We start from the raw sequence: 22,488 nt of genomic DNA, 5'->3' as shown, positions 1-22,488 counted from the left end.
GCAAAATGCTCGGGCGATTTTAGCATGCTTCTCGGTAAAAGGTACGGATCCGTTGTGCCAACAAGGTTCAACTTCTCTCTGTAACGTTTCTTGGATTCTTCATCCAAATGCCCAACTTCGTTGGATAGCAAACCAGCCATAATTCGGATGAAATCGGTGAAAATGTAGCGCAGAAATCAAACAATCTATACAAACACGTAGGAACGAGCTGACGAGTTGACCGCCAAGATGGCGGCATAACACAAAATCACGTGATAAAACCACGTGGCTGCAAAGCCTCTATAGCAAAGGCAAGAAAACATTTCAGGCTTTGATTAGCGCCTTATTCACAAGCTAGAGTGAGCTCTCCATTTGGGCATGTCGCATGTTATTGATGGCGGGCGGAGTCAGTCACTCAAATGACGGCGAATACCCGGAACGCCTTCCCGCCGGGAGGATTCTGAAGACTGGATGAAAAAGAGACAAAGGGAAGAGTCAGCTTCTGGCATTTTACGTCGCCACATAACGACACTGATGACATATAGGAAGCAGCACATTTCCGAATTTTGCCATTTCCCTCCTTTGATAAACTAGGTGCTTCTCTTCACTTTTTTTTTTCCTCACCTCTACTGTAATTGCCAAGAAATGAATTATTCTAAGCAAGAAGGCATGCTTATCGCTCTCCCATAGGAACAATACGAGAGGTTATGAGCTGCCTGTATCTTGAAAAGATTAAATTCACAAAGGCGAGAAGCGGGGCGAAAGAAAGTGCTCACTTTACCTGAGAGCGTTTAGTTTCCACCCCGATATGCAAACGACCTTTTCAATCTCCGAGCAAGCCTTTTTAATTAAATTCAAATCACTACATTGACGACTTTGCTAGCACTACAATTTTTTTGTGTTACGCTAAAACAGGGGTCTCAAACTCCAATCTTCGGGGGCCGCATTCCTACATGTTTTCCAAGTTTCCCTCGTTAAACACACCTGATTCAATTATCAGGCTCCTGCAGAACGTGAGGATGAACTGATCATTTGAATCAGGTGTGTTTAACGAGGGAAACTTGGAAAACATGTAGGAATGCGGCCCCCGAGGACTGGAGTTTGAGACCCCTGCGCTAAAACACCACCTAGCATAAATTAAACACGACCGCTTTTGTCCATATGGCGCCGCCATAATCAACATAAACTTTAAATACCTTTCCGAGACAACGCCATTTTGGTTAGAGGCGATATAGAGTTTCCGTTTGTCCGCCAGCATGACGTCGATGTATCCGCCCGCGTTGTTCCTGATCACCCCGGCATGGACAGCCGCACGGCAAATACTGGATTTCTACGGGAACAAGACACGCAAATGATTTGGTTCTCTTATACTCCGGCGTGCATGATCAAAATACTCACATCAGAGTATATCCTGGTACCGATTACTCTGAATATGTGCGGGTTCACCTCTAAACAGTTCCTTGGGCAGTATAACCTAGCAAGGGAACATATAAAACCTGTGACATGCTTATTAATGGCAAAAAGATATGGCGGATCATACCGTGGGCAATGTTTTGAAGGCCTTTGGTAAGGACACAGTTGTGCCACTGTGGTTTCACATGTGATCGCTTTAACTGCAAAGCAACGTGGCAAAAATTGAGCAATAAGAAAGCATAGCTAGCAACATGTAAGCTAATAGTGTAGTAGAGAGCATAGCTAGCTAGCAACATGTAAGCCAGTAGCATACCTGCTACTCTGGATACCATGAATGAATTAGCACTCTGGTATTTCCTGTCCAGAAAAAGAAACATAACATTACATTAACTTTCTGTATTTTTTATTGTTTTTGTTACCAAGACTTTTTTAACAATTTGAATTGAAGGTCTTACCCCAGTGACTGGACTCCATTCTTGTTGGACTTAATGAAAAAGTCCTTTCTTCCCTGTCTCGTTACATCCATCCATCCTCCGTCATTATCGATGACACCAGCGTGTAGACCGGCCCGGCACACGCTAGATTGCTGCAGAAATGAGATGACAAGACATGAATGTTAGCCAGTAGCTTGAAATCATGGGACAACTGGATGGGGGACTCACCATTTCAAAGTAAACTGTCCCAACCACTTTCCCTGTCGAATCTAAACATCCTGCGGGGCATTCATATCTATGTGGGGGGGGAATAAAGATGTCTCGGCATGTACTTGGGCAGAAATAGTTTTATCCTTACCTATTACACGTAGTTCCTTTACACTGATCTCGAAGCTTGGTGTCACAAGTCACGAGCTGGGCTGCAAAAAAAAAAAAAAAAAAGTATTTCCAGCATGCTTATAAGAAGAAACATGTACACTGGACTTAGTCTTGACAGTGTTTTGTATGTGAGCCTGCTTGACCTCTTTTTGGGTTGTCGAGAGGAAGCCACAGCAATTCTCTCTTTACCCTTTTGGGCTCGCCTAAAGTTAAAGTTAAAAAAGTTAAAGTTAAAGTCCCAATGATCGTCACACACACATCTGGGTGTGGTGAAATTTGTCCTCTGCATTTAACCCATCCTCATGTGATTTTGATCCATCCCCTGGGGGAGAGGGGAGCAGTGAGCAGCAGCGGTGCCGCGCTCGGGAATCATTTGGTGATCTAACCCCCCAATCCCAACCCTTAATGCTGAGTGCCAAGCAGGGAGGCAATGGGTCCCATTTTTATAGTCTTTGGTATGACCCGGCCGGGGTTTGAACCCACAACCTTCCAGTCTCAGGGCGGACACTCTACCACTAGGCCACTGAGCTGGCAGTGTTTCCCAAACATTTTTCATTCACGGCACACCTTTTCATTGGAAAAAATCTCGAGGCACACCACCAACAAAAATCTGTTAAGTGTTACACCATTGGTAAGGATCGGACAGTACAGTCATGTGCAGAGCGACCAGACTTTATTGTGAAAGGGAAGGGGATCGATGGAGTCTTGGAGCGGTGGACGGGCGAGGCTGTATTCGCTGAGCGTGGGTGGCTGGATGACAGATCTTCTTTCTCTTTCTATTCTCTTTTTCTTTCTCTTCTCTTCTTTTTCTCTCTGCTCTGATGCGGACAAGGACATGACAAGTGGAGTTGCGCTGGTCACGCTAATATAGACTTCCTGATGAGCCAGCACCAGGTGCCGGTGATCACGGTGATAGGGGGGCGTGGCCGAGCGGCCGGCGGCGCCCACGCGTGACAGAACCGCCCCCGCAAGGGACGTCCCCCGACGTCCCTAGGAGACACCAGAACACCCCCCCAACCCACCGGAACGAGCGGGCGGGAGGGATCAGGACACCGTCCGCCTCGGACACCCCCGCCGAGGGCCGGGCTGGTCCGGATGCCGTCAGTGAAGCTCCGTGTTGAGTGACGGGTCGAGGATCCAGCGGCTCGGCACCCAGGAGCGGTGCGCGTCGTCATAACCCTCCCAGTCCACCAGGTACTGGAACCCCCGGCCGCGGCGGCCTGACCGGCGCAAGAAACGGACAGTGTAGACTGGCTCCCCCTCGACGAGCCGGGGTGGCGGCGCAGCAGATGCTGAGACCAGCGGACACTCAAACACGGGCCTCACACGAGAGACGTGGAACGTGGGATGGACTGTCATGGAACCTGGGAGGTGCAAGCGGATGGCAGACGGGCTGATCACCTTGCGTATAGGGAATGGGCCAACGAAGCGGGGAGCCAGCTTGCGGGATCCCGAGCGTAACGGCAAGTCCCGTGTCGAGAGCCACATGCGCTGTCCCACGCTGTACCTCGGAGCCGGCATCCGCCGCTTGTTCGCCTGGCGAGTGTAGCCTGCAACTGAGCGGAGGAGAGAGACCCGGGCTCTTGCCCTGGCCCGGTGACAGCGGCGAACACAGCCCAGGGCGGACGGGCACGCAGCACTACGCTCCTGGTGGGCGAACAGAGGCGGCTGGTATCCAAAGACGCACTGGAAGTGGGGAGGGTATTATGCGCATACTCCACCCAGGGGAGCTGTTTGGCCCACCCGCGCTGATCTCCAGCAGCCATGCATCGGAGGGACTTACCCAGCTCCTCGTTAAGGCGCTCCGCTTGCCCGTTGGACTGCGGGTGAAACCTCGAGGAGAGGCTGGCCGTGGCGCCGAGGAGCCGACAGAATTCTGTCCAAAAGGCGGAGGCGAATTGTGGGCCTCGGTCCGACACGATGTCCCTAGGAGGCCGTGGTGACGAAAGATCTCCCGGAGCATAATGGACGCCGTTTGCTTAGCCGACGGAAGCTTAGGCAGGGGAATAAAATGGGTCATCTTACTAAAGCGGTCCACAACAGTAAGAACCACTGTGTTCCCCTCCGAGGGCGGAAGGCCCGTGACAAAGTCAATCGACAAGTGGGACCAGGGGCGCCGGGGAACGGGCAACGGTTGGAGTAATCCGGCTGGAGGACGATTCGACGCCTTGCAGCGGTTACAGATGAGACAGGCCCGAACGTAATCGCGGATGTCATCTCTCCAGGTGGGCCACCAGAACCGCTGGGCTACCACATACCTCGTGCGGGCAGCCCCGGGATGACAGGCCAGACGCGAGTCGTGCGCCTACTGCAGTACGGGCGCCCACTGCAGTACGGGCGCCCGCAGGTTCTCCGGAACGAACAGGCGACCCTCCGGGCAATTGCTGGGCCCGGGTTGATTGCGCGAAGCGGCCTCCACCTGGCGCTCAATCTCCCATGACAGGGCCGCGATTCGAACGGAGCTCGGAAGGATAGTGGGGACCGGCCCCCTCTCCTCCTCCCCACCAGGGAACACGCGAGACCGGGCGTCTGCCTTGGCGTTGCGGGAAGCCGGAGAGCGAGAAGTTAAAACGATCAAAAAACAGAGCCCACCGAGCTTGCCTGGCATTCAGCCTCTTAGCCAATCGCAGGTACTCCAAGTTACGGTGGTCTGTCCAAACAATGAACGGCGAAGCAGCGCCCTCTAGCCAATGCCTCCACGCCTCCAAAGCCAGCTTGACAGCGAGGAGTTCCCGGTTGCCGATGTCGTAATTGCGTTCTGCATTTGACAAGCGGCGTGAGAAGAAAGCGCACGGATGGAGACGATTGTCTTGGCTGCAGCATTAGGACAGCACCCCTCCGACGCCCACGTTAGAGGCATCCACCTCGACCACAAATTGTCTCTCGAGATCAGGCACCCGAAGGATCGGGGCGGTCGTAAAGCACCTCTTCAGCTCTACGAAGGCGTGCTCCGCTGGCTCCGTCCGTCCATTTGTACGGAGAGGCGGGGCTGGTGAGAGCAGTGAGAGGAGCAACCACTGTGCTGTATCCGCGAATGAAGCGGTGATAAAAATTTGCAAAGCCCAAAAATTGCTGCAGTCTTTTGCGGGTCTCCGGCACGGCCATGACATGACTGCCCTCACCTTCTCGGAATCCATCTCAATGGACCCCGCTCTAATCACGTAGCCGAGGAACTTGACCGAGGGGGAATGGAACTCGCACTTCTCCGCCTTCACAAATAGGGAGTTCTCGAGGAGGCGTCGCAGCACTGCCCTGACATGCTTGATGTGTTCGGGAAGCAAACGGGAGAAAATGAGAATGTCATCCAAGTATACAAACACGAACTGATTGAGCATGTCCCTTAGCACGTCATTGATGAGGGCCTGGAAGACGGCCGGGGCATTGGTCAGTCCGAACGGGACCACCAAATACTCGTAGTGCCCGCTCGGGGTGTTGAATGCTGTCTTCCACTCATCTCCCTCTCGGTTGCGTACCAGGTGGTATGCGTTACGGAGATCCAACTTGGTAAAGATGGTTGCGCCCTGGAGACTCTCAAAGGCGGACGAGAGGAGAGGCAGCAGGTAGCGGTTCTTAACCGTGATGTCATTTAGCCCCCGGTAGTCTATGTCCCGGATGTACTCCTCCATAGTCCTGCGTTCCGGCGGGGACAGGGAGTATACGCGGCCCTTGGGAGGAGAGGTACCGGGTAGCAAGTCGATGGTGCAATCATAGGAGCGGTGAGGAAGCACAGTCGCCTTGGTTTTGCAGAAAACGTCTGGGAGTTCATGGTAATGAGACGGTACCTTGGAAAGGTCTGGATGGGGACTGGGCGGCGACTCTCCGGACGCGCTAGTGGCTGCCTTCAGGCAAAGACGGTGGCAGCGATCGCTCCACTGCCGTACAATTCCCACCTCCCAGTCCAGCACGGGGTTGTGCTGGCGCAACCGGGGGTGCCCCAGAATGAGCCGCTGTCCTGAGAGTGGCAGAAGAAAAAACTGAATGGTTTCATGGTGGTTACCGGAAATCCGCAACCCGACCGGCTCCGTGATGGAAGTAACTTCGCCTATCAGCCAACCATCGATGGCATGGGCGGGGATCGAAGGGCTCAGAGGCAGGAGACTCACTCCCCATTGACGAGCCAGCCCCAGGTCCATAATGTTGGCCTCCACCCCGGAATCCACCAAAGCTGTCGTGTCTCTGTCACCCGAATCGAAGGAGAGCCCGTAGCGTGAACCCGCTGGCTCCGGGAGAGTGAGCGGTCGAACCCACGCGGATTCCGTGATGCCGCGTGAGCTCTTGGTCTTTTGACGGACATTGAATCACCCGATGACCCTCCCTCCCACAATATAAGCATAAGCCCAGCGTGAGGCGTCGAGTGCGTTCCTCCGCGGGAAGGCGGACCCGTCCCAGCTCCTTTGTCTCAGCTGGTGGTGTGGTCGGTGACTCTGACCCTGACGAAAGGAAATGGCGGCGTGTTTCACGCGACGCTCTCTGCTCACGCTGCCGTGTTCGGATCCGCCGATCAATTCGGGCTGCGAGGTCCATCGCCCCCTCCAGGGTTAGAGGGCGATCGTATGCCACCATTCCGTCCTTCATATAGTCCGCGAGCCCGTGGAGGAAGGTGCTTACCAGGGCCGGGGTGTTCCAATGACTGCTTCCTGCCAACGTCTGGAACTTTAGGGCGTATTCGGCTACTGAGCAACGAGCCTGGCGCAGCGTCGCCAGCTCCTCAGCTGCATCCTCGGCGGCAGAGCCCAGATCAAACAACCGAAGCAGTTCCTCCGCGAAGGCTTCGAACGTGTCACATGCAGAGGATCCTCTTTCATACTCGGCCAGGCCCCACAGCCGTGCCTCGCCCGTGAGGTGGCTCAAAGCGAACCCCACCTTGGCTGGTTCGGAAGCAAAGGTGACTAGCTGAAGACCGAACATGATGCGGCAGTCTGTCACGAAAGCTCGGACGTACTTGGGATCGCCGCTGAACTTCTCGAGGTCACCCAGGCGGGGCGCCGGAACATCAACGAATTGTCTGGCGTCTGGGACAGGGCGGGGCGTAGGAGTGGAGACGGGCGCCGGCGCAACCGAGGCAGCGTCTACAGGTGAATTATGGAATGACAGCTCTTGGAGGCTGCCCAGGATCTGCGACATTTCTTGCCGTTGCTGCTCTATTTGCTGTTGACGTTGTTGGCCAATCAAAATCAGGGTTTGGAGATCTGCCGACAGGCTGCTGACGGCAGTCTCCGCTTGCTCCAGTCGGCACAATGCCGTCTGATCGCTCGCTGGCTGCATAGTGGTGGTCAGCTTGTACTGTAAGGATCAGACAGTACAGCCATGTGCAGAGCGACCAGACTTTATTGTGAAAGGGAAGGGGATCGATGGAGTCTTGGAGCGGTGGACGGGCGAGGCTGTATTCGCTGAGCGTGGGTGGCTGGATGACAGGACTCTTCTCTTCTTTCTCTTTCTATTCTCTTTCTCTCTTTTCGTTCTCTTCTCTTCTTTCTTTTTCTCTCTGCTCTGATGCGGACAAGGACAAGCTGACAACTGGAGTTGCGCTGGTCACGCTAATATAGACTTCCTGATGAGCCAGCGCCAGGTGCCGGTGATCACGGTGATAGGGGGGCGTGGCCGAGCGGCCGGCAGCGCCCAGACGTGACAGCTTCTATATTGAAATCAGTTAAATTACAACAAACGACGTAAAGTTCTATTCCTATATACCGTAATTTTCAGACTATAAGTCGCGTTTTTTTTCATAGTTTGGGTGGAGGGGCGACTTATATGTGAATTTTTTCAAAGATTTTCAAAAAATACAAAAAAAAAGTGAAACCGCGATAAACGAACCGCGATGTAGCAAGGGATTACTGTAATTTGAATTTCAAGTGACGTCAGCAGCGCGGCGCGGCGGACAAAGAGTTTGAAGGATTTAAGGATTTGGAGTGACACAGAAGGTTTGAAAAACTATTATGGCTTTTACGCACGCCCGGTCCTACTCTACGGAGCTCTCTTTCACCTCCGTGGATAGAAGTCGGGGGCCGGCGCTCGGCCGGGTGGCTGTCCGGGGATGGTGGATGGGGCTCGGTCATGGCTTTTACGCACGCCCGGTCCTATTCTATGGATCTCTCTTCCACCTCCGTGGCTGGAAGTCCACGCCGCCACACGCCTGGAAGTTTGTTTTGTTAAATAAAGAGCCGTGTACCAAACCCACGTCTTTCCTTGTACTTTGTTAACGCTACAATATAGTTATATACTAGATCTGTGGAATAACGACGAGGCTGACGTCAGGGCGCACGTGCGGCGTTGTTGACAAAGGGCGAGGAATTTGATCGATGGATTTAATGATTTAGAGTGCACAGATGGTTTGATAATATTATTGCTTGTATAATAGTTATTTGATATCTAATTTATATATCGTTATATGGGCCTGTGGAATATTTTGAAGTGCAAGCGCCGTCAGCGGCGCGCACCCATTGTTGACAAAGGACGATCGATGGATTTAATGAATTGGAATTCACTGGGGAGCCAAAGGGGGCGCCAGCCTGCAAAAGTTTGGGAACCACTGGTTTAGCCTGTTGTTGCTCGTTCATGTCTGTTCTTGGTGTTGGGTTTTGTCGAATAAATTTCCCCCCAAAATGCGACTTATACTCCGGAGCGACTTATACGTATATGTTTTTTTCACGTTATTGTGCATTTTATGGCTAATACGACCTATATTCCGGAGCGACTTTTAGTCCGAAAATTACGGTATGTATGGAGAGTCGACTAATTGAATAAAAATAAATACTAAATATTCTTTAAATTGTATTTCTTTTGTAAATGAAAGTGACAGTTTTTGAAAAAAGGTTTTAGACAGTGTAAGGAATAAACTATTGAAAGTGATTGTGATCAAAATCCAAAAGAATCAATATGACTTTGTTTACTGTTTTAGACTAGCTCTATAAATATTGCGACATTAAGAACAAAGTCACTTTTAAAGACGCTCTGCTGCCGCGGCACACTGGTTGGGAAACACTGGCCTAAAGCGAACACAGGCACTTGGAAGAATCGAGCTAAAATAGTTACTCACCACCTGTAATGTTACGACTGTCGGGATGAGTCCGGAAGATGACAGATAAAAGGCTCAAGAACATCAAGGCTCTTTAGGATTAATTACAAGCATAACAGTTCTGCTCAAAGCTTAATTTGTGCTTGTAAATCATTATTGCTGGCTCAGCACTAATCAAGCAGCCGTTTGGTTTTGACCTTATTTCATAACAATACTAAAAGCCACCTCCCAAGCATTTTTCTTTTTTTTCAATGAAACAAAATCCAGAATCAACAGTCAAATGTCATCTTACACATCTGCTGCGTGTTGACCACTTCATTCTTTAGCGGGTTAACAGTGGGGGGCTTGGTGGCGGGAGCGGGAACACCGGCAGTCTCGGGTTTTGAAACCCGGGACCGGATACTCTGTGTAGCCTCTGGCTCGATAAAGTTGTTTTCCTCGGTTTCCTCCGGAAGGAAGTGGCTATCGTGACCTTCGAAGAAAATAAGAAATCATCAATACAGCAAACAATTCTCCTTAGGACTGACTGATATTGCGACACACACACACCTTTATAACAAAGGTTGTCCTTGCAGCCGCCTCCATAGCTAGGAGGACAAGCGGAACAAGGCGCCCCGTGTTTGTAAGGTGCATGGCCCCACCAGTTCCCCCTATTTGGATCACAGAACCATTTGAAACTGCTTGCCAGAATTAAAAAAAACTAACAACTTACTTTGGCGAATAGTTGCACACAAGGTACACAGCCTTGGCCCAAATCTGTCCCCACACGTTCATGTTGTGGCACAAGTTGACCGCGCAGCCAATGCGACTGCTGGTGGCCCACACCAACTGTAAATAAAATGTGGATTTAATCTTGGAAAAAAAAAAAAAGTCAATATCCTGAGAATATGTTTTTAGCTATACCTGTGTATAATGCGTGCAAACGGGACCGGAGCATCGGAATGGGCAGTAAGGGTTACACTCCTGGGGGTAAGGAAAAGAGAAGTCTTTCACTTCATCATACCAGGCTTGAACGTGGAAGGTGGGGGGGCGATACCTGTGGGGAATCAGACCGGGTAAGATTTAATATTCCAATTGTCATATTCAATGGTGGCTATTTATATTTAATGGAGATTTTCCTTGTAGTGCCTTTTGACACAAAACGGTTCATTCGCTGTCATGGGATTTTTTTTTTTTTTTTGCTTCGCCATCCTTGAGTACACATTGCCGGAAACATCCTCCTTATCCAATTAAAACCCGGCTGCCTGTTTTTCTATTAGAAACCATCACATGCAGTCATCTTTATTTGGTTATTAATTTATTTCTTGACTGCTTTGATTGAAAAGAAATGTTTTGTATTTACCTCCCCCAGTGGGCGCCCAGATTCTGTCCAATCTGTGGCAGCAAGCCTGCGGGACCATGCTCCCACAGACACGTCTCGGCCCACTCCTCCGCCGTACGCTCCAGCTCGGTGTCCCATTCCTGAACGAGGTAGGCCAGATCACATAAAATGTGTTTTTTTTTTGTTTGTTTTTTTAATTTTTTCATTAATGATATGTTGGAATTATTCATTACTACTCAGATGCCATGTCTCTCATAATAATCTGCCCCCTGTCCCGGGGCATTAAAGAAGCGAAGAGGGCGTTCTCGTGCAAAATGACCGCCCACTTCAAGGACAGCAGGGACGCACGGAGCCTTTGGCAGGGCATTCAGACCATCACGGACTACAAGCCCGCGCCGCAGAGCTGTGAAGGCGACGTCCGTCTGCTCGATGACCTCAACCGCTTCTTTGCTCGCTTCGACGCTCAGAACAGCACTTGCCCGCTGAAGGCCACTCCCCCTTCCCACAAGCTGCCCCTGTGCCTCTCCGCCGACAGCGTGAGGAGGGCGCTTGCCGCTATCAACATCCGTAAGGCGGCGGGCCCGGACAACATCCCGGGTCGAGCGCTGAAGGACTGCGCTGGTGAGCTGACGGGTGTCTTCACGGACATCTTTAACACTTCCCTGCAGCAGGCCATCGTCCCGTCGTGTTTCAAGGCTGCCACCATCGTGCCTGTGCCGAAGAAACCTGCTCCGTCCTGCTTCAATGACTACCGCCCCGTGGCACTTACGCCCATCATCATGAAGTGCTTTGAGCGGCTTGTCATGGAGCACATCCGATCCGTTCTCCCCCCCACCATTGACCCCTTCCAGTTTGCGTACCGAGCCAAACGGTCCTCTGAGGATGCCATCTGCTCTGCCCTCCACTCGGCCCTCACCCACCTGGAGGGGAGGGACTCGTATGTGAGGTTGCTGTTTGTGGACTTCAGTTCTGCCTTCAACACCATTGTGCCACAACGTCTCATCAGCAAGCTTGACAAGCTGGGCCTCAGTACCTGCCTCTGCAACTGGCTACTGGACTTCCTCTGTCAGAGGCCACAGGTGGTACGTGTTGGCGACAAAATCTCCGCCAGCATCACGCTGAGCACAGGGGCCCCCCAGGGCTGCGTGCTCAGTCCGCTGCTCTTCACCCTCCTGACGCATGCCTGCACTGCCACCTACAGCGACAACCGCATAGTGAAGTTTGCTGACGACACGACTCTGGTCGGTCTCACCACCAAGGGAGACGAGACTCAATACAGGCTGGAGGTTGACCTTCTGACCACGTGGTGCAGGGACAACAACCTCCTGCTGAACGTCGACAAGACCAAGGAGATTGTTGTTGACTTCCGGAAGGGTCACGCCCAACACCTGCCGCTGACCATCGACGGTGCTGTGGTGGAGAGAGTGAGCAGCACCAGGTTCCTGGGGGTGCACATCAATGAGGATCTCTCCTGGTCCACCAACACCGCATCACTGGCGAAGAAGGCCCAGCGCCGCCTGTACTTCCTTCGGAAACTCAGGCGAGCGGGCGCTCCTCCGGCCGTCATGACTACATTTTACCGCGGCACCATTGAGAGCGTCCTCTCCAGCTGTATTGCTGTTTGGGGTGGCAGCTGCACTGACTACGACTTGAAGGCCCTGCAGCGCATAGTGAAAACGGCTGGTGAGACTATTGGTGCTTCTCTCCCCTCCTTGAAGGACATTTACACCTCCCATCTCACCCGCAAGGCGACCAAGATTGTGAGTGATGTGAGTCACCCCGCTCACTCTTTGTTTGATCTTCTGCCCTCTGGGAGGCGGTACAGGAGCCTGCGCTCCCGCACCACCAGACTCTCCAACAGCTTCGTACTCCAGGCCGTTAGGATCCTGAACTCGCTCCCCCTTCCTGCGTAGCGTCCTGTTCTTTGCGCTATGCTTACTGTCTGCTGTATGCGCACTGGCTCAGTTTTGCTCCTCTTATTTATTGGGTTTATTGGGTTGTTGGTTTATTATTTATTCATCTTTTTATTTTGTGTCGTCTACTTGTATGTCTCGTCACCGTGGGATAGAGTAAACGGAATTTCGGTTTCTTTGTGTGTCTTGACATATGAAGGATTGACAATAAAGCTGACTTTGACTTTGACTTTGATATGCAAAAAAAATACATTGAGGTAATACCCACCATATGTTTGTGGTCAAGATTTGACTCTGAAAATTGAAAATTTAATTCTGAGGTGACTCCTGTTGCAATTTCTTCTTTTTTCTGGGAATGTTAAAAGTGACACACACACACACACACACACACACACACACACACACACACACACACACACACACACACACACACACACACACACACACACACACACACACACACACACACACACACACACACACACACACACACACACACACACACACACACACACACACACACACACACACACACACACACACACACACACACACACACACACACACACACACACACACACACACATTTTCTGAACCGCTTAGTCCCCACGGGGGTCGCGGGAGTGCTGGAGCCGATCCCAGCCATCAACGGGCAGTAGGTGGGGGACACCCTGAACCGGTTGCCAGCCGATCGCAGGGCACACAGAGACAAACAACCATTTGCACTCGCACTCACACCTAGGGACAATTTGGAGTCTTCAATCGGCCTACGAAGCATGTTTTTGGGATGTGGGAGGAAACCGGAGTGCCCGGAGAAAACCCACGCGGGCCCGGGGAGAACATGCAAACTCCACACAGGGAGGGCCGGAGGTGGAATCGAACCCGCACCCTCCTAACTGTGAGGCGGACATGCTACCCAGTGCCCCAATGAGCCGCCTATATACCAGACATGCAAAATGTTACACTCACGCCAGATGTTGAACATTTTCTCTGAAGGACACCATATGCCGGATTTTAATGACACACCTTCACTCTCACCTTCAGTCTCTTCACCGGTTCCTGGAAGAGTCAATTACTTTTTACGTCTGTGTGTGCGTGAGAGTTGAAATTGGGAATCCAAGCGGCCATGTCCCCACATTTCACACATGGGGCCATGGAATGTTAAAACTAATCTCATCCAAGACTCTCTACAACTTTTAACACCTGCTCCTCTGCCTCCATCTGTCACCCACTCAGGGTCACCCACTTGGGGTGCTCTCCAGAAACTTTGACTGCACCTCCAAACAGGAAGTCTGCAAGCCATGTAGCTCAATAAAAACAAACACTCATGAGAGCCCCTCCCTCCGGCATTTTATAGCGTCCGCGTTGAAACACTGCCGTATAGCTCTGCACTATCGCTGACAGTTATGAAGATCATTTGTCCACCAAAATGGCCTTGGCTGCAAACGCATGCCAGTGTTGTTTATTTCACCTAACACATGATTTGCAGAACCCATCTGGTCACATTCCAAAAGGGTATGGACTTTACTTTCTTTGCGCATTTGGGTTTCCTGTTCCGTAATTAAATGTGCATGTCCAGTCCAAACTATTGTGAAATGTGACGTAGCATTTACTTTGTGGTGGGACATTGTGATTTACTAGGAATGTTGTTACTGTGAGAATGTAATGGGAAAATGTTGCATATTGAGTTTGTGAAGTTGTTAGGGGCTGAACATTTTGGTTATCAAGTGGAATCATTTTTTCCCCTCCCGTGTTGAATAATGACAGAATGGGAACGAAGCCACGGGGGCAAGGGAGAGCGAGATGGCAAAGTAGAGAGCGAGAAGGGGAGGGGGGAGGATATGTGTGTGTGTGAGGGTTGAATTGTGTCATAATTGATGTTATCGTAGAGACTCGGAGGTGCTCGCCACAAATGGTCAGCCGGGTTTGAAACCAGAACTGATGGATGGACTGACAGACGGATGTGTGTGTGTTTGTGTGTGAGAGATGTTTGTCTTTGCATCCGCATGCATGTGCGTGCTAGCTGGCAGAGTAAAGTGGAGCCACATGAAGTCTTCCAGAAGAGTGGCGCTGTGAGCAACAACACAGGCCAAAAAAGGAAATAAGATTCTTCATGTTGGCAGAATTTGCCCCTTATTTATTTATTTTTTTTTTTTTTAAGAAACTCTACAGGGACCTATTTTTAAAATGACTTTAGGTACGCTGAGCCAGCGGGCTTAAATTACCAGGCATCAAAAAATGAGACAAACATGACAGACCGACAAACTTTTAAATGACTTTCATCCACCATTGCACCAAAACAAAGAACACACAAAATGATAAACATATATTATATGATTTTATGATATAACATGCATAACATTCTTTCATTCCTGAGCTCCATCCATCCATCCATCTTCTTCCGCTTTTCCGGGGTCGGGTCGCGGGGGCAGCAGCTTTAGGAGGGACTCCCAGACTTCCCTCTCCCCAGCCACTTCATCCAGCTCATCCCGGGGGATCCCAAGGCGTTCCCAGGCCAGCTGAGAGACATAGTCTCTCCAGCGCGTCCTGGGTCGTCTTGCCACCGAGGAGTTTTTTACCTACCTCAGTGACTTCGACCTCAGAGCTTGGAGAGTCCGCCTCAGAGTCTCCAGGCCCTGCTTCCTCAATGGAAGGCGTGTTGGTGGAATTGAGGAGGTCTTCGAAGTATTCTCCCCACCGACTCACGACGTCCCGAGTCGAGGTCAGCGTGCTGCCATCCCCACTGTAAAGAGTGTTGACGTTGCACTGCTTCCCCCTCCTGAGACGCCGGATGGTGGACCAGAATTTCCTCGAAGCCGTCCGGAAGTCATTCTCCATGGCCTCGCCAAACTCCTCCCACACCCGGGTTTTTGCCTCAGCAACCACCGAAGCCGCGTTCCGCTTTGCCATTCGGTACCTGCCTCCAGAGTCCCGCAGGCCAAAACGGCCCGATAGGACTTCTTCTTCAGCTTGACGGCTTCCCTTACCGCCGGTGTCCAACAGCGGGTGTGGGGATTGCCGCCACGACAGGCACCAACGACCTTACGGCCACAGCTCCGGTCGGCTGCCTCAACAATGGAGGCGCGGAACATGGTCCACTCGGACTCAATGTCCCCCGCCTCCCCCGGGACGTGGGAAAAGCTCTGCCGGAGGTGGGAGTTGGAGCTCTTCCTGGCAGGGGTTTCTGCCAAACGTTCCCAGCAGACCCTCACAGAGCGTTTGGGTCTGCCAGGTCGGACCGGCATCTTCCCCCACCATCGGAGCCAACCAGGTGGTGATTAGTTGACAGCTCCGCCCCTCTCTTCGCCCGAGTGTCCAAAACATGCGGCCGCAAATTCGATGATACGACTACAAAGTCGATCATCGAACTGCGGCCTAGGGTGTCCTGGGGCCAAGTGCACACATGGACACCCTTATGTTTGAACATGGTGTTCATTATAGAAAAACCGTGTCGAGCACAGAAGTCCAATAATAGAACACCGCTCGGGTTCAGATCTGGGGGGCCGTTCCTCCCAATCACACCCTTCCAGGTCTCACTGTCATTGCCCACGTGAACATTGAAGTCACCCAGTAGAACAATGGAGTCCCCAGAAGGAGCGCTCTCTAGCACTTTCTCCAGGGACCCCAAGAAGGGTGGGCACTCTGAGCTGCCGTTTGGTGCATAGACACAAACAACAGTCAGGACCCGTCCCCCCACCCGAAGGCGGAGGGAGGCTACCCTCTCGTTCACTGGGGTGAACCCCAATGTGCAGGCGCCCAGCTGTGGGGCAATAAGTATACCCACACCTGCTCGGCGCCTCTCACCGTGGGCAAATCCAGAGTGGAAGAGAGTCCAGCCCCTCTCGAGAGGGCTTGTACCGGAACCCAAACTGTGTGTGACGACTATGTCTAGTCGGAACTTTTTTGCCTCGCACACCAGCTCGGGCTCCTTTCCAGCCAGGGAGGTGACATTCCATGTCCCAAGAGCCAGCTTCTGCAGCCAGGGATCGGACCGCCAAGGTCCCTGCCTTTGGCCGCCGCCCAGCTCACAATGCACCCGACCCCTTTGGCCCCTCCCACAGGTGGTGAGCCCATGGAAAGGGGGACCTACGTTTCCTTTTCGGGCTGTGCCCGGCCGGGCCCCATAGGCGAAGGCCCGGCCACCAGACGCTCGCCTTCGAGCCCCACCTCCAGGCCTGGCTCCAGAGGGGGGCCCCGGTGACCCGCGTCCGGGCGAGGGAAATCTGAGTCCATAGATGTTTTTCTTCATAAGGGGCTTTTTGAGCCGTGCTTTGCCTGGCCCCTCACCTAGGACAATTTTGCCATGGGTGACCCTACCAGGGGCATGAAGCCCCAGACAACATGGCTCCTAGGATCATTGGGACACGCAAACCCCTCCACCACGGTAAGGTGACGACTCACGGAGGGGATTCCTGAGCTCTACTGACAAAGCATTGCAGCAAGTCGTTTGATTTTGTTCCTTCCCCCAATCTTATTGTTTTTGTTTTTTAACATTTTCCTCACCTCACTTGATTTTTCAGCCTTTCTCATCTGCCGTTGAAATCTTTGAAAGCCTCTCTCCTTCTAATTCCTCAAATCTCTGTATATCATCTTTCGACCTGTTTCTGTTTACCTATTCTTTGCTAACTCTCCCTCCAACCTCACGTCCTCTTGTTGCGCTCCTCCCCATAATTCACCCCTGGGTGCCCCCTTGAATGTTGAGAAGAAGAAAAAAATAGCAAAGAAAAGCAAGAAAAAAACAGCTAACTGTAACAGGAGACAGTAGAAAAGAGCCATTCACTGCTGGTTGCTGGCTCAGCATTTCTCCACATGAGTGTGCTTCAACAAGAGGCCTGCCAAACCCAAATTCATTCACACACACACATACACACCTGAACACACACACAGTCCTCAAATCCAAACTCTCAATTATACAATTACATAGTCCAGCAATTGCCCCCAGCAGGAACTGTTTATTTTCCTTCACCGTGGAATAATACTGCCTTTTGTTCCGTAGATCTTTAAGTGAGACATTCAAAAAAAGTCATTACTTTCTGGACGCTGTATTGATTTTTAACGGGCCCCGATTCTGTTGGTGGCGGTCGGGCGGCAGCTACATGTGTAGCGTGTTTGCAAACGTTCCAGATGGCCGGGTGTGTGGGGGGGTGCGTGCGTGCGTGCACGTGCGTTCGACGGGGGAGAGACAGCTGCTAAAACAAGCCGAGGTGAAAAGTGATCTTGCAGGTTGTGCATGAGTACACACACACGCAGGTATACCTGTTCACATGGGGACGAAGAGGCTATAGTCAAACATGTGATAGTAAAATTATGCATTTATTGGCATGATGGTGGATTTTTTTTCCCTCTGATAAAACAAAAGTCACATGTTTAGGTATTAATGGGTATGACGATGTTGAGTGAGACTAGTGCCCGCCGCTCTGGTGGCAGTCCCAACATTGTACGGCCCCACAAGTACACTTCTCAAGTTCAGACTGGGGTCACTTATGCCGCTTTTCCACTGCTAGGGGTCGGTTCAATGGGGAGTCTTTGATTTTCCACTTCAGAATAGAACATTACGTTGCATTCTTACGGCAATGGAGAGAAATGGTAAGAAAGTGGTGACTGTGGAGAATAATAATGTAGCATGTGGTAGTAGACTGAGTCTTGGAGGGGAAAAAAATTCCGTGAGTAAAAGAATCCCTCAAAAAAGGTTTATCATTGCTTATAGATGCTTCAATAAGGCATCAAAGCACTACTTGTGTCTAAATTAAGCCTCTCAAATCACTTCCACAGTGTTCCCTGGCAGCAAGATGGTGGCAAAGCACTACTTCTATTGCCTTGGCCTCACCACAAAACAGTGACGAAGCTACGGTTTTCTTCCGTGTATAATGCGCCCCCATGTATAATACGCACCCTAAAAATGGCATGTTAAAAAGATTAAAGATTAAAGTCCCAATGATCGTCACACACACACCTGGGTGTGGTGAAATTTGTCCTCTGCATTTAACCCATCCCCGTGTGATTTTAATCCATCCCCTGGGGGAGAGGGGAGCAGTGAGCAGCAGCGGTGCCGCGCTCGGGAATCAGTTGGTGATCTAACCCCCCAATTCCAACCCTTAATGCTGAGTGCCAAGCAGGGAGGCAATGGGTCCCATTTTTATAGTCTTTGGTATGACCCGGCCGGGGTTTGAACCCACCCATGTTGATGCTGGAAAAAAGCCTGTACCCATGTATAATACGCACCCAATTTTTTTTTTTTTCTTTTTTTTTTTATTTATTTTTTTTTTTTAAGTCCCAATGATCGTCACACACACAGGGAGGCAATGGGTCCCATTTTTATAGTCTTTGGTATGGTCTTAACTAGGCTGGATGTATTTTTTTTTGTTGGCGTTGATTTCTCCGACTGCCCATAAAGGCACCACCGCGATCAGATGAAAAGAGAGGAAAGTGACGTGCGGACATGTGAAAAAGGCGGCTCTGTATGGGAGAGACGTTGAAGAGGAATAAAAACACCCTTGGAAACCAAAACTTGCCCCTCGTCGTGACTCGGAGCCGCAACAAATGTTTTGGATTTGTGTAGGGTACATTGTGACAGCAAACGAGCAGGTGATCGAGCAAGCGTCTGATACGAGAGCATTGCGTTCGTATGGAGCGTGTTTGAAGTGAACAGCAGAGACGAAAGGAACAAGGCAAAGTGTTGTGAAATAAAATATTACCTGTAATACGCATTTTGTTATTTGCTGATTGTATTAAACTATCACATTCATTGTCAGTCAAGAAGAGAAGAGGACTATTATCCCTTCTTTGACGAAATGACCAGAGCACAGTACAAACACACTATTGTCGGTCAGTCCTGTTGTTGGTTTTGTTGTACCATGATTTTCTTAAAAAAATAAATAAAAAAATTTAAAAAAATAAAAATTTAAAAAAAATTGTACCCATGTATAATGCGCACCCCAGATTTTAGGACAATAAATTAGTTAAATTTTGCGCATTATACACGGAAAAAAACGGTACTTTTTGCGGAATTAGACATGCTTAATTGGCACTCACCATGTACTCTATGTTGGAGGCTTGCGGGTACACCTGACCTCGGAGCTTGTTGTGCAGGTCCAGTATGAGCTGGGCGTCACTGTCAGCAATGGCCCTCCTCCCCCTCTGCTTGGCCTCCCACCACTCGCCATCCTCGTCCAAGTACTTGTCCAGAATCTGCTGCCAGCCCGTGGAGTTGTGTGGCATCGCCATGGAAACGGCCCTCTGGGCGAGCGATAGCAGCAGGAGGAGCAGTGGCGGCAGCCAGGACACACCCCTTGGCTGGTTTGATGACACATGTCTCATTTTATTTATTTTTTAATCTCAGTGTTTACGCGCACCCCCAGAAAATGCCAAGGTGGGATGGATGTGGTGTTAGGATGGAGATACACTCGTCAGCATTGGATTCGGTGACCTGGCAAGAAAAAAAAGAACAATTTGCATTAATAGTATCTGACATCCTCTGAAATGTCAGACATTTTACTTCCAGCTCAATATAAAAGTCTTTTAAATGGAACCATCTGTCCTCTGCTCTAATTAATATAATTGGAATACATGCTAACAATGTTTTTTTTTTTTTAAATGTCAGCATTGTATCCAATGCTGTACTATACTGTGAGAGAAGTTGAGCCAAGTCCTTCAAGGTTGCATTCTGTTTTCAGAGATTGTCATGAGTCAAAGCAAACATAAGCAATCACTAGCATGCACGAGGAGCAAAGCGGCTGCTTTGTACAAAAGGAGTTTTTCATTCCAATTTACCTTCAAATGGATCCAATTGAAGTCCACTGAATGAAAGCCTGGCAACAAATAAGAGTTTGCAGCAGTTAGTTCTAAATCCACCTTCAAAGGTGGAATGACGTGGAGAGCTCAGTGACTCTAAAATTTGCTTGTCCTTTTTTGGAGTTTGCACCTTTGACTCTTCAAGGTTTTTTGCACCAAAGCCTCTACAAGCATCGCTTACCAACATTTTATCCTCCGCTCAGCAGCTCTCCGGCATGCTGCTGCCTCTGGCCCCGCCCCCTCCAGCCCACTGCCAAAATGACCAGAGCACTATTTGCTTTCCCTTCAATTTGTCCTCTATTAGCATTTATTTCTGACAGAAAAGTGCAACATTTTGTAGTTGAATTTTTATTATATTTAAAAAAAAGATATCTTCATTGATTTTTAATGTATTTTTTTACCCTTTATTATTTTATTAATTTATTTTGTGTGTGGTGGTTCACTTTCCTAACTAGGATGCATTCAGGTTGAAAGAACATTTTTAGTTTCAATTCCTCCCATTGCTGACTTTGTCGAGAAATGTTAATACAAACCAGAGCTTTGCCGTCTTGATGGGGCAGGGCGCTGAGAGTGGTCCATTTTCTCCTAAATCAGTGGTTCTTAACCTTTTTCCTTGTTCGCACCCCATTCAATTCACCAACCAGTTCTCGCACCCCTAACCCTAACCCTAAATAATTATTATAATAATAATTGGTTTAGGGGCGGCTCGGTGGCGCACTGGGTAGCACGTCCGCCTCACAGTTAGGAGGGTGCGGGTTCGATTCCACCTCCGGCCCTCCCTGTGTGGAGTTTGCATGTTCTCCCCGGGCCCGCGTGGGTTTTCTCCGGGCACTCCGGTTTCCTCCCACATCCCAAAGACATGCTTGGTAGGCCGATTGAAGACTCCAAATTGTCCCTAGGTGTGGGTGCGAGTGCAAATGGTTGTTTGTCTCTGTGTGCCCTGCGATTGGCTGGCAACCGGTTCAGGGTGTCCCCCGCCTACTGCCCGATGACGGCTGGGATAGGCTCCAGCACTCCCGCGACCCCCGTGGGGACTAAGCGGTTCAGAAAATGGATGGATGGTTAATTGGTTTACTTTACAGCTATAAGGCTTAATTAGCATTATCCCTAATCCCAATTAACACAATGACTTCTTGATTTCCAGAATTTTTCACTTTTGTCGGTTACCCGACCATTGTTCCCGAAAAATTGTAAATTTCCCCCAGGGTATCTTCGCTAGGAAGCATTCTTGCACCCCTAGGGGGTGCGAGCACCCCCGGTTAAGAACCACTGTCCTAAATGTTCACAGGTGACCTCTCTCAGGGAGGCGATTAAAACACAAACCAGATCTCTGTTAATTCCAAAGGCCCAACCTGTCGTCAGCACCCCCCCCCCCCTCCGCCCCCCGTTCAAGAGCGAATTCCAGTAACATAATGGAAACAGGCACGTTTGGTCTTTTGTTATGTGGAACCTTTTGTCAATTCCACCGAGATGCATCATTAGCTCAAATGAACAGATCATCTTTAATCTCATGCATGCAGCCTTTGTTAAATCCCCCACATTTCCTCCCTCCTCTTTTGAACCTCACGAACCCTTCAGAAAGAATCGTCCGTGCCAGACACAACAACTTCAACAGCACTTTTGTTTGGCATGCCTTATCTGCTCCAGCATCTGCTCTGTAAATAATGCTTTGGGTTGGACTGAGGTCAGAGCTCCTTGGAACAGCATCGGGGTGAGCGTGAGAGAAAAAGGACATCAAGGTAATCTTCCAGATGAGTCAGTATCAGCAGGGGTAGTTATCACAGACGCACACAGTATGCCATACTGAGAATGGCTTAGTTGCCTCTGCCCCCTTGTGGTGAAAATATGTAATTGCATAGTGCAACGCAGAGAGACTAGGGATAATCGCAGGAGTATTTATTTATTATCCTATTTGGGCACTCTTTCTAGGCGGCTCGGTGGAGCACTGGGTAGCGCCTCACAGTTAGGAGGGTGCGGGTTCGATTCCACCTCCGTCCCTCCCTGTGTGGAGTTTGCATGTTCTCCCGGGCCCGCGTCGGTTTTCTCCGGGCGCTCCGGTTTCCTCCCACATCCCGAAAACCATGCTTGGTAGGCCGATTGAGCACTCAAAATTGCCCATAGGTGTGAATGCGAGTGGTTGTTCGTCTCTGTGTGCCCTGCGATTGACTGGCAACCAGTTCAGGGTGTCCCCCGCCTACTGCCCGATGACGGCTGGGATAGGCTCCAGCACACCCGCGACCCTCG

At 50.4% G+C, this 22,488-nt stretch overlaps 1 protein-coding gene across 2 annotated transcripts; it reads right to left on the bottom strand.

Moving 5' to 3' along the window:
- Positions 1 to 286: 286 nt before the first annotated feature.
- Positions 287 to 20,452, bottom strand: crispld1a (cysteine-rich secretory protein LCCL domain containing 1a). Of its 2 annotated transcripts, XM_037279937.1 has the most exons (15): positions 20,224 to 20,452; positions 19,486 to 19,879; positions 10,562 to 10,680; positions 10,123 to 10,255; positions 9,932 to 10,047; positions 9,769 to 9,869; positions 9,512 to 9,691; positions 2,185 to 2,245; positions 2,055 to 2,121; positions 1,848 to 1,978; positions 1,706 to 1,749; positions 1,520 to 1,592; positions 1,378 to 1,453; positions 1,176 to 1,309; positions 287 to 446 (listed from the first exon to the last, which is right to left on the bottom strand). In XM_037279937.1, the coding sequence occupies exons 2-15, from the start codon at positions 19,768 to 19,770 to the stop codon at positions 395 to 397; spliced, it is 1,572 nt and encodes a 523-aa protein (XP_037135832.1). In that variant the 5' UTR covers positions 19,771 to 19,879; positions 20,224 to 20,452; the 3' UTR covers positions 287 to 394. The 2 variants fall into 2 exon arrangements, with proteins under 2 accessions (XP_037135832.1, XP_037135833.1); XM_037279938.1 differs by lacking the exon at positions 20,224 to 20,452 and having other exon boundaries at positions 10,123 to 10,182; positions 19,486 to 19,586.
- Positions 20,453 to 22,488: the final 2,036 nt, after the last annotated feature.

Source organism: Syngnathus acus, chromosome 20, assembly GCF_901709675.1.
Source record: "Syngnathus acus chromosome 20, fSynAcu1.2, whole genome shotgun sequence".
Lineage (NCBI taxonomy): Eukaryota > Metazoa > Chordata > Actinopteri > Syngnathiformes > Syngnathidae > Syngnathus > Syngnathus acus.
This window is presented reverse-complemented; position numbering and strand designations above follow the sequence as displayed.

Coding starts and splice junctions, on each gene's coding strand:
- crispld1a (XM_037279937.1), bottom strand. CDS start 19,770: ATGAGACATGTGTCATCAAACCAGCCAAGGGGTGTGTCCTGGCTGCCG. Junction 1,979..2,054: donor GGACAGTTTACTTTGAAATG/GTGAGTCCCCCA, acceptor TCATTTCTGCAG/CAATCTAGCGTGTGCCGGGC. Junction 1,454..1,519: donor CCTTCAAAACATTGCCCACG/GTATGATCCGCC, acceptor TTCCCTTGCTAG/GTTATACTGCCCAAGGAACT.